Genomic DNA, 19,062 nt, shown 5'->3' with positions numbered 1-19,062 from the left:
GTACTATTTCCTTTCTGTATGTATCCAACTTACATGAAAGCAAAGTGGACATAAGTGCACATCCAATGTAACTACTCCTGGAGTGTAAGCAATGGACTCCCAAAGCTTTGCTATCATTCTCCCTAGCAACCTGGAGTACATGTCCAAGTTCTGTTACATTTGAATTCAAGGGCTGCTGCTTAAATCATTTGGACAAAGCTTTATTTTATATTAATTAAAATGCTTTATTTTAATGTATCTAAATTTCTATAGTCTCACTTCTGATTTTATTTCCAAATTCCGGCATTATCATCCTTGCAATTTGAAAGATATTTCCATTCGATTGATGCACATTTTGTAGGTTCAATAATCACCTAAAATAAAGAAAACATATTTTGCCAGAAATGGTGGCCTTCTAAAATAAATACTCAGACTATTTTTTCAAAAAATTGCTGTCAACTTTCATAGCAGTAACTATATATTTTTTTAAATATCTACTATTTGAAAAGAGGGGCCCCTTGCTCACTTTCCCTTTAAATTAAGTCTCTGGGTACATACCCTAATCCTTTTACTGTCAGGGTCACTGGCCCCACTATTTGCTATCCCTGCCAGGCTTTCAATCTCTCTACAGGCCTCCATTTCCAGTAATATGCTGAAACTTTATTCCATACAGTGAGTGATGCTTTCACATTCATTAGCTGCTTCTTCACCACATCTATTCTGTTCCTGCCACCTCTTGCCAAAACACTCACTCACTTTGGCACTCCCTGCTAGATTTTGCATTGCTTTGCAGGCCAGTTTTGTCACTTATCACATTACTTAATCAAATTGTTTGTTTGTTCTTCTCTGTTTCAGCTGCCCGCCATCCTCCTCCACCCCCCCATCCCCCTTGCACTCCACCCCCACTCCATCCCCTTAAATGGTCAAAAATTCCATATAATGTTTGAGTGAATGAAAATCCCACGTGGCATCATTCCTCCAGAGGGGATCTTTGTTTATGCAAGCCTTGGCTGATCTAGCTGCAGCGGACAGAGGCACACTGCCTGGTGGATCAATCGGGCAGTAGCTTGTCGTGCATCCTTGCATGCGATCATCTTAACTCCCGCAATTAAGGACTGTGGGAGGGGAATAACCTGGGAGAGAAAATTGAAAAATAAGTTTAATGCAAGCTGAGAGATGTCCTTTGAAATAAGGAAACACGGAATAAACAAACATGTTACAGGCAGGATTTTACAGCCTCACTTGGGCAACACCAGAGATTCTCCACTCGAGATCAGTGGAGATTTCCGTTGTCGGACCTTCGCCCGCGTCGATTCCACGGCAGGCAAGGTGGTAACGTTCTGGGTGTTACGTGCACAATTGCAATCAATTACATTTTTGATTGGAATTTATTTGCAGAAGTTGCAGCTTGTATGTTTGCCTTTTAAATTGACCTAACCATTCAGCCAAAACAAAATTGCATTTAAGAACAAAATTGTCTTCAAGGCAACGAACAACTTCAGTCCCTCGGAGATTCAGAATTAGTGCAGGATTTTGTGTGTCTTTGCTGGGCGTATTTTTGGCTTTGAAGGGGTGTGGCCTGTAAAACCCACCACTTTTCCACTCAGCATCATAGATAGGCAGGTGCTGAAATTGGCAGCCTGCCCCCTATATGGAAATAAGTAATTGGAGATCAATTGAACTTGTTAACAAGGCAGTTGACTGATAATGCACCCTCCACACCATGATATGGTTGGCATGGGCAGGCAAGTGGGAGGGGGCAGCCTGTTTTTAGAAAAGGATTTTAAAGGGGGGTGGGGAGTGGGGAGGAAGAGGGGATAATATCGTAAGGGGTCTGGCTGCCACCCCCCAAGATATTATCCTCCTATTTCCTTTGTACCTACTCCTGGCAAACCCACCCTGTTCCCCTCCCTAAGTTGGCCAGTCTCTCTCAGCCCAGTATCCCAGATTGACCTCACTCTGGGATTTACTGGAGTCTTTTCCTTGAGACTGCATGCAGTCCTGGCAGTGCCCACTACTGAGCTGTTGGTGCTGCTGGGTCAAATTGGCCACCAGCTCCTTGTGAAAAGTGGAAATCCCACCATGAGCCACATCACCCTGCCTGGAGCAGAGTTGACCTCTAGTTGCCCTTCCTTTGGGATTATCGGGGGTGGGGTGGTCAGATATAGGTGCTGAACCATGGAAATTATTCCCCCCCGCCCCAGTAAAATGCAGTCCTCAGAGTATTTCATAGGACATGACGGGTACTTTCTTGTAACAATGTCAGTGTGTGTTCTTTACTGCCCCAAAGATAGCACTGCCCATTTTTCAAGAATTAGAAAGTGTTGGAAAATTTATCTGTCTGAGAAAAATAATTGAGGTAGACATTGACTTTACGTAATGATGTGAAACTGGCTGCTGACTCAGTTTTATACTATCTCACATGCAAGACAACACTAAATGTAGGTGACAGTATGTTCCTGTCAGATGTTCCACCTCACCCTCATCCTGCTTTGTGGCCTGGTTTGAGCTGTAGTTGGTGTGACCATGGGTCTTGTTTTCCAAACCTCTTCTGCATTTCTGGCTTCTTCCACCTGGCCAGCCAGTGAAGAGTCATTATGAAGGGAAAGAGCTAGAACTGACTCCTGATTTTATGATCTGACAGTTGCAGTTCACGTTAGTGATACTCTGCAAGCTGTACAGGATTGTACAGATTCAGGATCAGTGGGCAGTGAATCAATGGATACAATTGGGCTGCAACCAGACTATAGAAAAATTGGTGTGCCAGCACACTAGATGGCAAAGACACAGATGAGGTTCTGTCCTAAGGGATTCGGCGAGGACTATTCTGGAGCGGCGTACAGGAGAACTAATAGACATACGCATCTAGATGCTTGGTGCATTGACTGCAATGCCACAGAGCTTACTGTCATTGCCAAGGGGCATGGCATTGTCCAGCTCCAACTTGACACAGGCCTTCACACAGAGTGGATGAGGTAGTTACAGCCATTGTATCACCATTGCATCCATAGGCTGTGGTGTCTGATAGCCAATGTTTCAACTTCCATTGTACCACGGATAGAAACCAGCTAACCTCTCTGTGTTGCACTGGAAGCTCAGACTGAAATCATGAGCTCTGTCTTTGGTGTCATTGTGGTTCAGACTGCTGCCACCATGGCTGTAAATATCAGTGCTCAAAGAGATCCACAGACAGTCCTAGCAGTCCTGCAAACTGTGCTCCAGCAGGGAATGCCAAAGCGCCTTCCTGAGGGGGTGTCACTGGCTATATGGGGCACAAACCTGCTGTCCTCTCTCATGATGATGTGGAAATGCCGGCGTTGGACTGGGGTAAACACAGTAAAAAGTCTGACAACACCAGGTTTAAGTCCAACTGATTTATTTGATAGTAAACTCACAAGCTTTTGAGGTTTCCCTCGAAAGAGAAACCTTGAAAGGGAAAGGGTGTATTGTCTCCAATATACATCTCTTTAACCTGGGATCAGTGCTCATTCCACTCACATTGTTAGCCACTTTAGGACTTGAACAGCAGGTTAGGTGTAAAGATTTGCATTCTAATCAGTAATCTGTAAACTGTCTGTGCTTTATATGCTCTGTCTGAGGCCAGAAATCTCCATTCACCTGACGAAGGGGGTAACCTCGAAAGCTAGTGAGATTACTATCAAATAAGTTGGTTGGACTTAAACCTTGTGTTGTCAGACTTTTTACTCTCTCATGATGACAGCATTTGTACTCCCACCACTGTCGCTCTGCCAGCCAGCCAGCCCCGGGTGGTAGAGAAGAGTCATGAATTAGGTACATAGAGGCATAAAATCTAAGCAGGAGGAGGCCATTCAGCCCTTTGAACCTGCTCTGCCATTTATTGCGATCATGGATGATCATCAAATTCAATATCTTGATCCCACCTTCCCCCCCTATATCCCTTGATCCCTTTAGCCCCAAGAGCTATGTCTAATTTACAAAGTATAGCACACATTCCTGACTTTTTTCTGATGAACCTTCCAACTCATTGGCCCTCCTTGTCAAGACTCAGTATCACTCCCTTGTAAATGCAAAATGCTTAACTCAGTGCTTTGAGTAATTCTGTACAAACAAAAGGAAATCACAAACACTTCCACTGGAACGTAAGAACATAAGAACTAGGAGGAGGAGTAGGCCATCTAACCCCTCGAGCCTGCTCCGCCACTCAATAAGATCATGGCAGATCTTTTTGTGGACTCAGCTCCACTTACCCGCCCGCTCACCATAACCCTTAATTCCTATATTGTTCAAAAATGTATTTATCCTTGCCTTAAAAACATTCAGTGAGGTCACCTCAACTGCTTCACTGGGCAGGGAATTCCACAGATTCACAACCCTTTGTGTGAAGAAATTCCTCCTCAACTCAGTCCTAAGTCTGTTCCCCCCCTTTGAGGCCATGCCCCCTAGTTCTAGTTTCATCCACCAGTGGAAACAACTTCCCTGCTTCAATCTTATCTATTCCCTTCATAATGTTATATGTTTTTATAAGACTTCCCCTCATTCTTCTGAATTCCAAGGAGTATAGCCCCAGTCTACTCAGTCTCTCTTCATAAGCCAACCCTCTCAGCTCCTGAATCAACCTAGTGAACCTCCTCTCCACCCCCTCCAGTGCCTGTATATCTTTTCTCAAGTAAGGAGACCAAAACTGTCCACAGTACTCCAGGTGTGGCCTCACCAGCACCTTATACAGCTGCAACATAATCTCGCTGTTTTTAAACTCCATCCCTCTAGCGATGAAGGACAAAATTCCATTTGCCGCTTTAATTACCTACTGCACCTGCAAACCAACTCCTTGAGATTCCTGCACAAGGACACCCAGGTCCCTCTGTTTGGTCACCAAGCTGGAGACTTAGACATTTAAGTGTGTCACTCGTAGAATGTCTGTCATGCAGCTGAATGACTGTCTAGTTGTTGTTCGTTCATCGTCATCGATGAGGACCTCAACACCATTAGTCATTTTGAGGCTGGTTGAGGTGTGTCCGAAGCTGACTCACTGTCTAGAGAGATTAAGAGAGGGCATTAACTGGGCCTCAAGTCCAAAATTACAGTGTTATATTTCCAGTCTTACAAGTTGTTCAATGCCATAATTTTCTCACTCTGCATGCTTTTGGCACGCATGTGGCATGCTTGCACTAGCAGTTTTGCCATAAGAACAAATGATAACCTGAGTGGCCAAAAGCATTTGAGCTGACAAATTTTGACCTTGTGGTTCCTGTGGTATTGACACCTGGGGCTCTATAGAGCCTAATTTTATGGCCTTTGTCTTTTATTCCCTCATTCTTCCTGTTAGCTCCTGATAATATCACATTAAGTATCTCCTGTTCTCCACCAAAGCACTTTATAGATTATTTTATTACTTTTTCTGTTGTTTTTGCGATTTTTTTTCTTGTTCCCTTCCACTATCATTTGCTGTGTTCTTTTTCAAATCCTCCTCACCGTAGTTTTTGTTCCTGAGGCGGTATTAACTCCTGTTTATCCACAGTTATCCTCTGACCTGCTCGGTGTTTCCAACATCTTCTCTGTTTTTATTTTCAGATTAGCAGCACCTACATTGTTCTGTTCTTTTGAAGGCTGAAACAACTTTTCACACTTCTGTCCCAACTGCTTTGTTTATCAGAGTCTCCAGTGGGAAAATCAAAGGAGGAACTGAAAAAAAACTTGTCATCTGGCTTTAATTTGCACTCATTTGTCAAATTTATCTCGCTTTCTTTGACTACTGAAATTCTAAGCCCCTGCAAAAAAACTTTTGTGTTTCCACTTGGAAGAAGTTAGGAGGAGATTGTTTTATGGAACTATTATGTGACTGATGTATAAGCAAGCACCAATTGGCTATAAAAGTCTTCCAAAATTCCATATAAGCAACATCCACATTGGACATTGGGAAAGATTTTCTTTAAAAAGTGCATTATTTGCATGAATTTCTGTTGTAATACATCTCAATTTGAACTATTGAAGATATTTTGTTCAGAACATGATAGCCCATTTTCTGATTTTGTTGATCTATATACTTTGGGGCTGATTTCTATCCTATTTCTATCCCATTTATCAGCATGAACAAACTTTATTTAAAAACTTTGTATAGATTTTGAGAGGACCTCAATTTAGGCAACCAATGGCCCCATTCAAGACAAGGATGAAAATTCATTTATTTTAAATCAGTGTTCTGTGCTGTGTTTGGAGCCCTAATCCAATCTTTAATCTTCCAGCAGTGCAGGAGAAGCATGAATATTTAATTCAGTTCCACCAAAGAAATCATCCTTTGTCTCCACCACCACCCCTGGCATCAAGGTGTCCATACGAGCTCAGCTCAACTGCAAGACCTCCCAGCTTCCTCTAGATTTGCAAACTCAGTAATTCTCATTGAATGATGTGAAATTTCAGAGAGTCAGTGCAGAGTCAGGCCAAATGGCTTCTTTTTGTATTGTAGGAATTCTAGGATTATAGTGCGACTCTTTGGAAAATCGTTCAGGGCTTCCATTGACGACTGCCCATCCATCTGTTGTCCAAAGTTCACCTGAATTGAAAAGCACTGTGTGTGTGTGTGTGTGTGTGTGTGTGTGTGTGTGTGTGTGTGTGTGTGTGTGTGTGTGTGTGTGTGTGTGTGTGTGTACATGTATACACACATATATATAGATATACATACATACGTATACATATATGTATGTAATTTATTTTATAGTGACTTGCATCAATACTTCGGGGTCGAATTGGGCTTCACATGAAACTCAGGGGTGGGATTTTCCACTGACACCCCCCACCCCCCGTGACGTGCTTCGTGGAAGTGGAGGTGGCCCGTTCACTAGCTGACGGCAGGATCTTCTGGTCCTGCAACTGTCAACATGGTTTCCTTTGTTTGGCATTAACGATGAGAAGACCTCCTTATGAATATCCTGTGCTGTTCGTGTTCAAAATAACATAGCAAACCTGTGCAAACATTTAGTCTTAATATAAATAGTCCTGTCACAAATGTTCATACCACAATCTGATTTAGGAACCACTAATTCAAGAAATATTGCTATATTCCATAAATGGAAACTGTCAACATCAGTTCTGTATAGTATAAGCAGATCTCAAATTTCATAATATATTATGATGTGCATCAAATATGAAGCCTCCAGAATATAACTCAATGATCAGTGTTTAATGGAACCAAGCAGTTTGCTTGAATAACAAAGCTCTGATTTTATTTTAACTAGGTTTAATATGCCTCATGATGACAGCAATAAGTGCAAGGAGGATGGTGGCAAAAATCAGCAACACGTTATGGCCCCTACACTGAACTATTATACCAATCCCTGGATGTGGTCAAAATGTAGCAGAAGATATGTTACTAATTTTTTAGAGTATGTTGGACTTTTGATCTAATAAGTCAATGTTGAACTGTTCTCTGGGCTTCTTCATAGATTTAAATTTAGTGATTGCAAAGTACTTCCCAAGTATCCCATTTTAATTGGGATGTTGTCATATTAAAGTAAAGTTTATTTATCAGTCGTAAGTAAAACTTACATAAACGCTACAATTAAGTTATTGTGAAATTCCCCTTGGAACTTGGGGGGAAAAAGCTGTAGCAAGGCGCCCATCTGGCAAAACCATGTTCTACACAAAATAATGTTGTCAGTCAAGTAATTATCTGAACTTTGTCAATGGTTTTCAATTTAATAGACCTGATTAGATTTGTCAAAACTTCATTTTAATGAGTTAATGACACATTTTTTGTGTTATGATTTTATTATATATCAGAACAATGGGAAAAATGAATGCTAGGATTCTTTTCTTATACTTTATTTCTTTTTAGTACAGGATATGGTGAATGTTTACTTGATGAACCTGTGACAAGAACATATACACTCCCTCATCAGCTCCCTGGTCAGATTTATAACGTTGACAAACAATGTGAATTGATTTTTGGACCTGGTTCTCAGGTGTGCCCCTATATGGTAAGTATAATAATAGTCTCTGACAACTGAGATAAATATTTATGTGCTGCAAATTGAATTGAGTAATTTTTATTTTCTCTGTAAGTTTTTGCAACGTGATTAATCAACATAAGAACATAAAACTAGGAGCAGGAGTAGGCAATTCAGCCTCTCGAGCTTGCTCCGCCATTTCATAAATCATGGCTGATATTGTCTCGGCCTTAACTCCACTTTCCTGCGCGTTCTCCATAACCCTTCAACCCATTACTAATTAAAAATCTGTCTATCTCCTTAAATTTACTCAATGTCCCTGTTTCCACCACACTCTGGGGCAGTGAATTCCACAGATTCACAACCCTTTGAGAGAAGTAATTCCTCCTCATCTCTGTTTTAAATCTTTTACTACTTATCCTAAAACCTCTCATTCTATCTTGCCCCACAAGAGGAAACATTCTCTCCACATGTGCCCTGTCTTAAGCTCTTATTTATTCCTCAGTTAGATCAAATCAAAAGTATTAATTCCAAACCACCAATAAATTTGTTTTCATTTTTACAAAGTATGCAGGCTACTTCAGATCAGATCATAATCAAATTAATAGATTGAAAATACAATTTTGTTTTGTTTTGTTTCATTCAATTGTTTGCCATACTTTATTAGGCTGCTATTATGGGGTAGATTTTTAACCTATTGCCTGGGTGTAAAACTGCCAGGATGGATTTAATGGAAATAATAGATGGGCAGTCAATCCACAATGGCAGCAAATTTAAAATGATTTTCATTGGCGAAATCCTTTTTGGCAAATAAGATAATTGGAAAAAATAGTTCCACTATATTACTGAGAGCATGGTACAAAATAATATGCTCTTAACATTATAAATAGATATGAAACCTTAATGTGAATGATGGACTAAGCTTGAAGGGCCGAATGGCCTACTCCTGCTCCTATTCTCCATAAAACTACATTTCATCACTGTGAAAGTAAAGGCTTTGACAGCATCGAAGGATTTTTTTGTTGTGTAGACTCAATGCAGACGGCTTTGGTGTACAAGCACTGAAGGAGTTCAGAGAGGTTGTAGAACTCAGCATATGCCATGGGCAGACGGGACAGAGTGTGAACCTGGAAAGGTAAGTGCTTCTAAATCCTTCTTTTAATAAAGCCTGGGCCAAGTCAAAATATTTTACCAGCAAAATCAGTTTTATGCAAATTAGACTTGTACTCATGATTTAAGTGACTACTTGTTTTGCAAGTGTAATATGTGACAAGCCACTGTGTTCACAAGTTTTTGCTGTTAAATTGTTGAATTCTTCAGTCTCCAGCATGTTTGCATCTAAGCCAGTTTTAAAGAGGCGCAAAAGGAATGTTTAAGCAATGAGCATTGTTAAACTTCCTGTGGGAGTGGCTCTTCTTACGAGGTCTGAATTGGCACTGTTCAGCTTTTGAAATTCATGTCCCTCCTCCAACAGCTGATAGGAATGTAAGGCAGTAACAGCCTTAAAGCAGTTTTAATGACATGATTCGGGTACACTTTCCCATTCATTATCTAGGTTGGTATATAATTATTACTTTCCTAACCTAAACATGCTGTTAAACTTAATTTTGTTTTGTGTATAGTTCTTCAGCAGTTTTTGAAATGTCATGGTACCTTTTTTCTGTGAAATTGACATATAAAATAATTTCTCTTCCACATAGCATAATTTTCAGCAATTTCTTTCTGAATTTTTTTCTTCATTATCTTCCTTGCCTAGCGTGTAAGGTTACAGATTTCACGGATGCATTACACTTTTAAGGTTTTCAGCCTAATCCACGTAACTACCCATGTCCTGCATCCCACATATGGTGTTCTCATTAGATCATGTTCACTTCCTTTCCTTCTACTGTATTGTTAACATCAATTACATTTGCATTGCTGTCGTAAGTGAGAGAGTAAACCCTGGGGAGGTGGGGGAAGAGAGAAAATGTTGTGACAAGCTGGATAAAAAGAATCCAAATACACGATTGTCAAGAACTTCTGAGTGGATATTGGAAAAGGTTCAGAGAAAAACAGTGACTCAGGGTTTTAAGTTAGGAAGCTAAATTCACAAAGCTTTGCAGGGCAGCATGGTGGTGCAGTGGTTAGCACTGCTGCCTCACAGCGCCAAGGACCTGGGTTCAATTCCCAGCTTGGGTCACTGTCTGTGCGGGGTCTGTATGTTTTCTCTGTGTCTGCGTGTGTTTCCTCCAGGTGCACTGGTTTCCTCCTACAGGCTGAATGACATACTGGTTAGGTGCATTGGCCGTACTAAATTCTCCTTCAATATAGCCAAACAGGTACCAGAGTGTGGCAACTAGGGGATTTTCACAGTAATTTAGTTGCAGTATTAATGTAAGCCTAGTTGTGATGCTAATAAATAACCTTTAAAAAACGGAATGGATGTTCGTCACTGAGTGGGATAATAATGCAGCATTTTTTAAATGTTAGGAAGTAGAGATAATGGAGGACACAATAAGATGTTTGATATTCACAAGAAGATAAAAGCACAACATTAATAAGCATCAAACTTGACTAAAATTTATAAGACCAGGTCACCAGTCCCCCCCCCCCCCGAGGGCTGCATATATGTGCAGCAGGATTCCAAGAGAAGTATTTCATGTGCTGATCAATGTTTGGAGCTAAGGATGGACAAAACAATTAATTGAAATTGAATTTTCACAGTAACTTCATTACAATGTGAACATAAGCATACTTATGACTAATAAATAAACTTTAACTTTACCTTTTTAATTGAAGATCATGCGATAACTAAGACAGATAGGAAATGAGGAAAGAGAAAGGATGAAGTTAGTGTCTGACAGATGTCAAGTCGGAAATACAATGGAGAATCAGGCTGAATATAGAAAGATCAGAGATGTTGTGAAAAAGCTAGAGAGAGCATGAAAAGAGACTGGCAGCTAACATAGAAAGGGATCCCATTGTCTTCTCTAAGCATATAAATAACAAAAGGGTAGTAAAAGAAAGAGTATGGCCAATTAAAGATAACAAAGTTGAGGGAGGAGAAATAGGGGAAGTATTAAATGAGTACTTTGCATCTGTCTTTACAAAGGAAAAAGATTCATTCCCCTGCCCCCCACCCTCCCCCCCCCCCCCCCCAACCCCCAGGCCACAGTGAAAGAGAAGGTAACTGGTACACTCAAAGAATTTATAATTGAAAAGGAGGAGATGTTAGAAAGGCTACCTTTACTTGAAATAGATTAAATATCATGACCGGTTGCGATACACTCAAGTCACGAAGTGTAATGTTCTTCCGGAGCATCAATGCAGACCCTATGGGTCAAATGATCTCCTTCTCCCTTGTAAAGATTCTGTGATTGATAAAAAGCTCCACAGAAAATAATAGTTCCTGTGTTCTCAGAGGATAAAACTTCATAGAAATAGTTTGGAGATTATGGACAAATAATACTAGTGCAAATACTGAGGGAAGTGAGAGTGGAAATTATAAAGGCGGTGCCAGAGGACTGGAGAATTGCGGATGTTACTGCCTTGTTTAAAAAGGGGTGCAGGGATAAAGCCAGGAATTACAACCCAGTCAGTTTGACTTCAATGGAAGGGAAACATTTGGAAATTATTATTTGGGACAAAATCAGTAATCGCTTAGACAATTGGAGGATAATGAAGGAAAGTGGCATGATATCATCAAAGAAAAGTCATACTGAACTGAATTGCTGATATTTTTAAGGAGATAACAAAGATGGTTGAGAAGGGCAGTACTGTTGATGTGGCATATATGGATTTTCAAAAGGCATTTGATATAGTGCTGCACAACAGACTTGTGAGCAAAATTCTAGCTTATGAAATAAAAGAGAAAGTGGGCACTTGGTTAAGAACTTGGCTAAGTGATAGGAAACGAGTAGTGATAAATGATTGTTTTTCAGAAGGTTTATAGTGGACATTCACAGGGGTCAGTGTTGAGACCCTTGCTCTTTTGTTTTCATTCACTCAAATGGACACCACTGGCCAAGCTATCATTTATTGTTCATTCCTAATTTTCCTTGAGAACATGGTGGTGAGCTGCTTTCTTGAACCACTGCAATTAAGGGGAAGTCGTGTCTGACAAATTTACTGGCGTTCTATGAGCATGTGTCTAGGGTGGTGGATAGAGGAGAGCCGGTGGATGTGGTCTTTCGTTTGACAAGGTACCTCACAAGAGGTTATTGCAGAAGGTAAGGGGGCATGGAGTTGGGGGTAGGGTGTTAGCGTGGATAGAGGATTGGTTGTCAAATAGGAGGCAGAGAGTGGGGGTCAATGGGTGCTATTCGGATTGGCGGATGGTGACTAGTGGAGTGCCCCAGGGGTCGGTGCTGGGGCCTTAACTATTTACCATTTATATAGATGATCTGGAGGAGGGAACCGAGTGTATGGTGTCGAAATTTGCTGATGACACCAAGATTGGAGGAACGGCAAATTGTGCGGAGGGTGTGGAGAGTTTGCAGAAGGATCTAGATAGGCTGGGCGAATGGGCCAGGAACTGGCAAATGGAATTTAATGTTGGCAAGTGCGAGGTGGTCCACTTTGGTAGGAATAATGGTAGGAAGGATTATTACTTACGTGGAGAAAAACTGCAGCACGCGATGGTGCAGAGGGACCTCAGGGTCCTTGTGCATGAGTCGCAAAAACCCAGCCTGCAGGTGCAGCAGGTGGTCAGGAAGGCGAATGGGATGCTGGCCTTCATAGCGAGGGGGATTGAATATAAAAGTAGGGAGGTCTTGCTGCGGCTGTATAGAGCATTGGTGAGGCCGCAGCTGGAGTACTGTGCGCAGTTTTGGGCGCCGTACTTACGCAAGGATATTTTGGCCTTGGAGGGAGTGCAGAGGAGGTTTACTAGGCTGATGCCAGAGTTGAGGGGGTTGAGCTATGAGGAGAGGCTGAATAAACTAGGTTTGTACTCGTTAGAGTTTAGAAGAATGAGGGGAGATCTCATTGAGATGTATAAGATGATGAATGGGATGGATAGGATAGAGGTGGAGAGACTCTTCCCACTCAGAAAGGACAGTAGGACTAGGGGGCACAGCCTCAAGATAAAGGGGGGGCGGTTTAGAACGGAGTTGAGGAAGAACTTCTTCACTCAAAGGGTGGTGAATCTCTGGAATTCTCTGCCCGTTGAAGTGGTGGAGGCTACCTCGCTAAATATTTTTAAGACGCGGGTTGATGGGTTTCTGATAAGAGAGGGGATTAAGGGTTATGGGGAGAGGGCGGGAATGTGGAACTGAGCCACGACAGATCAGCCATGATCTTATTGAATGGTGGGGCAGGCTCGATGGGCCAGATGGGCTACTCCTGCTCCTATTTCTTATGTTCTTATGTTCTTATGTTCTAATCCTTATGATGTAGGTCCACCCACAGTGCTTTTAGGGAGGGATTCCAGGATTTTATCCCAGTAACTGTGAACGAACAATGATTTATTTCCAAGTCAAGATGGTGGATGGCCTGAAGGGGAACTTCCAGATACTGGTGTTCCCTTTCTGATGCATACAAATAATCTAGACTGTGGTGCTCAAGGCATGAAAATTTGCAGAGGATACAAACATTGAAAATATTTTCAATAATGATGAGGATAGCACTGAACTTCAAAAGGACATAAATATGTTGGTGGATTGGGAGCCAAATGGCAGATGAAGTTCAATGTAGAAAAGTGTGAGGTGATTCATTTTGGCAAGGAGAATATGGGGGGACAGCATAAAATAAAGGGAGAAATTCTAAAGGCACAGAGGGAACTCCATATATGTTATATGCCATTGAAGATGGTGGGGCATGTTGAGAGTCCAAATAATGGAGCATTTAGTATCTTAGACTTTCTTAATAGGAGCATTGAGTACAAGTGTAAAGAGGTCATGTTGAACTTGTGTAGGACACTAGTTAAGCCTCATCTGGAGTTCTGCATCCAGCTCTGGATACTATATATGAGGAAGGATATGAAAGCATTGAAGAGAGTGCAGAGGAGATTCAGAAGAATAATTCAAAGGATAGAGAACTGTGGCTATGAAGATAGGTTGGAGAAAATAACTTGATAGAGGTTTTCAAGATCCTGAAGGGCACGGACAGGATGAATAGTGAGAAATTTGAGACAGAGTTTTACAGCACTGAGAGAGGCCCTTTGGTCCATCATGCCTGTGTCAGCCTTCAAATAGCTAACTCCATTTTCTAGCACTTGGTCTGTAGCGTTTTGTCGAAGCTTGCTATTTTTGACGCTTGAAAAGAAGTACATTATGTATACCTCGGGGTGGTACGGTAGCGCAGTGGTTAGCACCGCTGCCTCATAGTGCCACGGACCCGGATTCGATTCCCGGCTTGGGTCACTGTCTGTGCAGAGTCTGCATGTTCTTCCCATATCTGCATGGGTTTCCTTCGGATGCTCTGGTTTCCTCCCACAATCCGAAAGATGTGCTGGTTAGGTGAGTAGGCCATGCTAAATTCTCCCTCAGTGTACCGGAACAGGTGCTGGAGTGTGGTGACTAGGGGACTTCCACAGTAACTTCATTGTGGTGTTAATGTAAGTCAACTTGTGACATCAGTAAATAAACTTTAAACAAAAGGTTTAATGTTAAAGCACCAGGCGAAGCAAAGGATGAAATGGAAGTGTGGATCAGGATAGTTTTGAAATGGTGGTACATGGCTTTTGACTCGGGGGCAACAAGAATATCAACTTACAGAAAGATCAATAATCGTTGGTGGATTTCAAACAAAAAGGAAAGGATTTCAGTTGAAATCCGCTTGGAAGGAGTCAGAGCCCGACACAGCCAAGTTTGACTGAAACTTGAGTTGGAAAATAATGAAAATGAAGAAGAGTAAAAAGAGACAGAAATCCAGTCAGAGAGAAGAAAATAACTTCTTTATGTTGGGTATTGCTTGACCAGAAGTGAGAGTGAATTAAACTCCAATGCTACTAAGGCAAAGCACTGTGACTACTGATAAACTGAGAACAATCTGACTCCACTGTGTAATGGCCCAGTCCTCATGCTCAGCAATAGAAGCTGCAGAGGACAGGACAGCATCTTCCAGTAGACACACGGACTCCACCATCAGGACAGCCCCTCCACTTGCTATCCACCATCTGGAATTCGAACCTTCACCAGCTGGCGCTCAAAGATCTACATTGGCCAAATTGCCCATTAGCACTGGGGACTAGCAGGCTTAATGCATGGAGATTATGGGTATAGAGCCTGGGTGGCGTTTTGACGGTGCAGACTCGATGGGCTGAATGGCCTCCTTATGCATAAGGAGGCCATTCTGTGATTCAATAAAAGCTGCTTCATTGATGCCAATGAAGAAACTTGCACAGGTTAGCAGTCTGTAGCATTGCCTTCCCCTGGAAATGGATGCAAGACTGCGTAATGGCTCTTCAGAGGCGCTACTGGATGGATCTTTTCCTCTTTTTAAGCTGAACTCATTACATTGCTTTAGTATCCTCGTACTTCAGCAGTGGAAATATCAGCTGTCACTCCCTGGTGTTTTATTATCTGATGATAAGCAGAGAAAATTGCAAAGACTATATCATCAATATGGGACTTCCAAATTAATAAAAGACAAAGCAGAAAATTTGGAATGATATTCTCAAACTTAAAAGCACAAATGAAATCTGCTATTATTCAAAAAAAAGGATAACCCTGGAGTCTGGATCTTTAAAAATTAAAATTCTTGGCATGTACAACTCTGCGTTAATATTCTTGCATTCTGCTGTATCGGCAACTGAAAACAAAAATCACATTTGACTGAAATAGCAACAATTTCTATTTGATTCACTTCCCTGATATGTAGTTAGGATGAGATTAACATGTACAAATCCATAGTTGCAAAACTGCATCACGTAACTCTGAGCCACAACATGTCGAGGCAACATGGTGAGGCAGGCTGTCTTTTGAATTACAAGCCTCAACACTAAGCAATGGAAGACAACTCAATTCCGCGGGGACTGGTGATGTCAGTGAAGTGCCACATCGGATCCAAGGCCAATTGGTCATGTGGTTCAAAAGCACAGTTGTAAACATGCAATCACGTGGAGATGGCACCCATTTCCTCTAGAACAGCAGTTCCCAACCTGTGGTCTGCGAGGGTATTGCAGGTGGTCCATGGGTGCTAAAAATACCATTATACATGTAGACAAAGTTATATGGAAGTGAGATAAAAGAAAATGTTGCAAAAGTATTCAGTGTACTTAGTGCTGTGTGACAAGGAGAGATCTCAAAGAGTCCGTCGCTGGAGAAGGTAAGCAGGACAGATTGAAAGGCCATCTACTGCAGACTTAAAAAAACGTGAAGTATTTTGAAAGATGTCGGAATGACCTCAGCCTCTAAGTACTGCAGTGTTGTCGTGCCCGGATCTCATGACACTGCTTATCCATACACCTCCCCTGGTTCTGCAAAAGAAACTACAAAAGCCTGCTACTGTGTTCTCACATGTGGAGGTGGTTCCTCTGCCTTTAGTGCCACGGCTGGCTGTCTCTTGGTATCTAAGGGACATGAGCAAACTGAAACCGTGCTGTCTGATTCGAAAGGGATGAATAACAAATGGATGGAAGGTGTGCAGAGCTTCGCTGCAATGGCAGACAACCAGTTATGTGATTTGAGTTGTGCTGCTGGTGGGACCTTGTACAGCACAGAGGATGTAACTGCAGAGAGATTTGACAATTTTGAAGAAATTGTTCCTTATGTAGCCAATACGATTGAAGAACAGAAGCAAGAGCTGCCAAACTCGCTTTATAATAAAGAAATGAGCATGGTTGAAAATGCATCAGTGGCTACTAGGTCCCAGAGGCAGATAGACTTCTCATTTATTACCTCCAGTAAGCACATACAGATAAGCAATGAGTCAACACAGCTCAACTTCCTCAGGACTGTTGACCAGTCATCTGATCAAAATGTAGAGATTGCATATGAACTAGAAGTGCCCACAGTAATGGGGGTCCCTGAAGGGAACAGAACTGCTGGGTTAAATGACAGATTGTTTCCCAGCTTACAGCTGGAAGAAGTCACATCAAGTAAGTACACAGATAAAGATCGTGATGAACCCCCCATCGTGGACCCACAGCTCGATTTCTTCATGGCGTGGATTGAATGGGAAAATTGGTATGAAAGGTCAAAAGAGAATGAGCTGAAAGCAGGTCCAGAACTGACCACAGCAGCTACAATGAGCTCGACCTCCAATAGAAACATAACCTCGTCACTGTTCAGAGTTTGCAGATGGTGTTGAAAGGACCCGCCAGAGTTCAGCATCAATCCACATGTAATTATCAATCCTGGGCTGTCAAACAGTGACTCCCAAACTGCAGAAACCCTCAAGCAATGATCTTATTGCAGAATCAGTGTCAGTTTTTCTAATGCAAGACAAAATAAAGGTGATGATCAAGAAAGTAGTCAAACCACTTGATAAATCAAATTACGAATCCTTTGTCAATCTGCCAGATTTTTTGGCCAAAAGCAGAAACACAGCTTCCAAACGGGGTGCAATGTGACGTCAGAGACCACCTGCAAAGATCAGAAACACAGCTACACGAGCACTTCCCTGTTCCGGACATAAGGTTTAAGTTTATTTATTAGTGTCACAAGTAGGCTTATATTAACACTGCAATGAAGTTACTGTGAAAGTCCCCTAGTCTCCACACTCCGGCGCCTGTTCAGGTACACTGAGGGAGAATTTAGCACAGCCGGTGCACCTAACCAACGCATCCTGGATACAAAATCCCTTGATTTTGAGTGAGCCTTGATGATGACGTCATCTTGAGAGCAAGGCAGCCTTTTGGAGCTGTCCTGTGACAGTGCATTAAAGCTAGAGTTTTCTCAGAACTACCTGACTGACTTTTGGCTTAAATTTGCTTCGGAATACCTGGAACTGTCCGAGAAGGCAGTAAAGTTGCTGATGCTTTTTCCTATAACCTACCTTAGCGAAACTGGGATTTCAGGGCTTGTCACATTGAAGATCAAATATTAGAATAACTTAACATTGAACCAGATCTTCGATTGAGACTGTCATCCCTGTTACCTGACATCCAGTGTTTGACGTCAGTCAAACAGCATCAGCTTTCTCGTTAGATAAATGTTATCTGTTTCTGCTCAGGCCTACTGCAGGTGAATGTCCTGTAATGAGTGCAAAGTACTTTGGAGTGTCCATCATTAACTATTAGAAATAGCTGCGTTTTTAATACCCAGTGCGATATAGTTTTGACTCCTGTCAGCCATATGCTATATAAAAAAAAGTGTTTAAAACAGCTTGTGTAGGATGTAGTTCGCAAAAGCTTTTGATGATCCTGTGGTCCGCATAAAGGAAAGATTAGGAACCACAGCCCTAGAAGAATACTTCATGAGGACGATTCTCCCCAAAAAATTCTAAGTGTTGAATTCATGTAAAAACTAGAGAAAATCACACTGGTTTTTTTTCAGCGGGAGTTTCAAAATGAATCTCCCACACACTGTGCACTGCAGAGAGCACTAGTGTAAATCAGTCCAAAACGCTGGGGGTGGGGCCTATTCCCACCAGAGTGGTGCATGCACAGTGGGCCCGCAGTACCGGCCTCCTGATCACTGGCCAACTCCACAACCCCCCACATTGCCAGCTTGGACCCTCCTCACTGCCCTCAGCCTGCCTCGATGCCTTCCTCCCTTCCTGTAGCCCCATCCACCCGATTTTCTCTTCCCCACACTGATGGCCACAACGATTCTGCTTTCTGCTCCTTGGCTCCAATATCATCCCTTGCTACCACCCTGATGCTATCCTCAATCAGCAGAGCTACGCCCCCCCCCCCTTTTCCCTCCCGCCTATCCTTCCTAAACACTTGATACCCCTGGACATTCAGCTCCCAGCAAAGGGAGGAAGACGCTGGTGGGTGTCGTCTATAGGCCCCCGAATAATGATCTGGAGGTGGGGCGGGCTGTTAACGCGCAAATAAGTGCGGCGTGCAGGAATGGGACGGCCGTAGTTATGGGGGATTTCAATCTGCATGTAGATTGGTCGACCCATGTTGGACGCGGTGGGCTCGAGGAGGAGTTCTTGGAATGCTGCCGGGATAGTTTCCTGGAACAGTGCGTGTTGGAGCCGACGAGGGAGCGAGCTATCTTGGATCTGGTGCTATGTAATGAGGCGGGTAGAATTAGGGACCTTGCGGTGAAGGATCCTCTTGGGG

At 42.3% G+C, this 19,062-nt stretch overlaps 1 protein-coding gene across 1 annotated transcript in view; it reads left to right on the top strand.

Annotated features, from left to right (window-relative positions):
• adamts9 (ADAM metallopeptidase with thrombospondin type 1 motif, 9) overlaps window positions 1-19,062 on the top strand; it is a 263,821-nt gene that overhangs the window by 43,341 nt on the left and 201,418 nt on the right. The window contains exons 9-11 of the mRNA XM_080183228.1: window positions 7,194-7,340; window positions 7,793-7,934; window positions 8,935-9,039. Coding sequence (XP_080039354.1) covers window positions 7,194-7,340; window positions 7,793-7,934; window positions 8,935-9,039 — 394 coding nt within the window. The remainder of the gene's footprint in view (window positions 1-7,193; window positions 7,341-7,792; window positions 7,935-8,934; window positions 9,040-19,062) is intronic.

Source organism: Carcharhinus amblyrhynchos, chromosome 3 (assembly GCF_965287045.1).
Source record: "Carcharhinus amblyrhynchos chromosome 3, sCarAmb.v2.hapA, whole genome shotgun sequence".
Lineage (NCBI taxonomy): Eukaryota > Metazoa > Chordata > Chondrichthyes > Carcharhiniformes > Carcharhinidae > Carcharhinus > Carcharhinus amblyrhynchos.
This window is presented reverse-complemented; position numbering and strand designations above follow the sequence as displayed.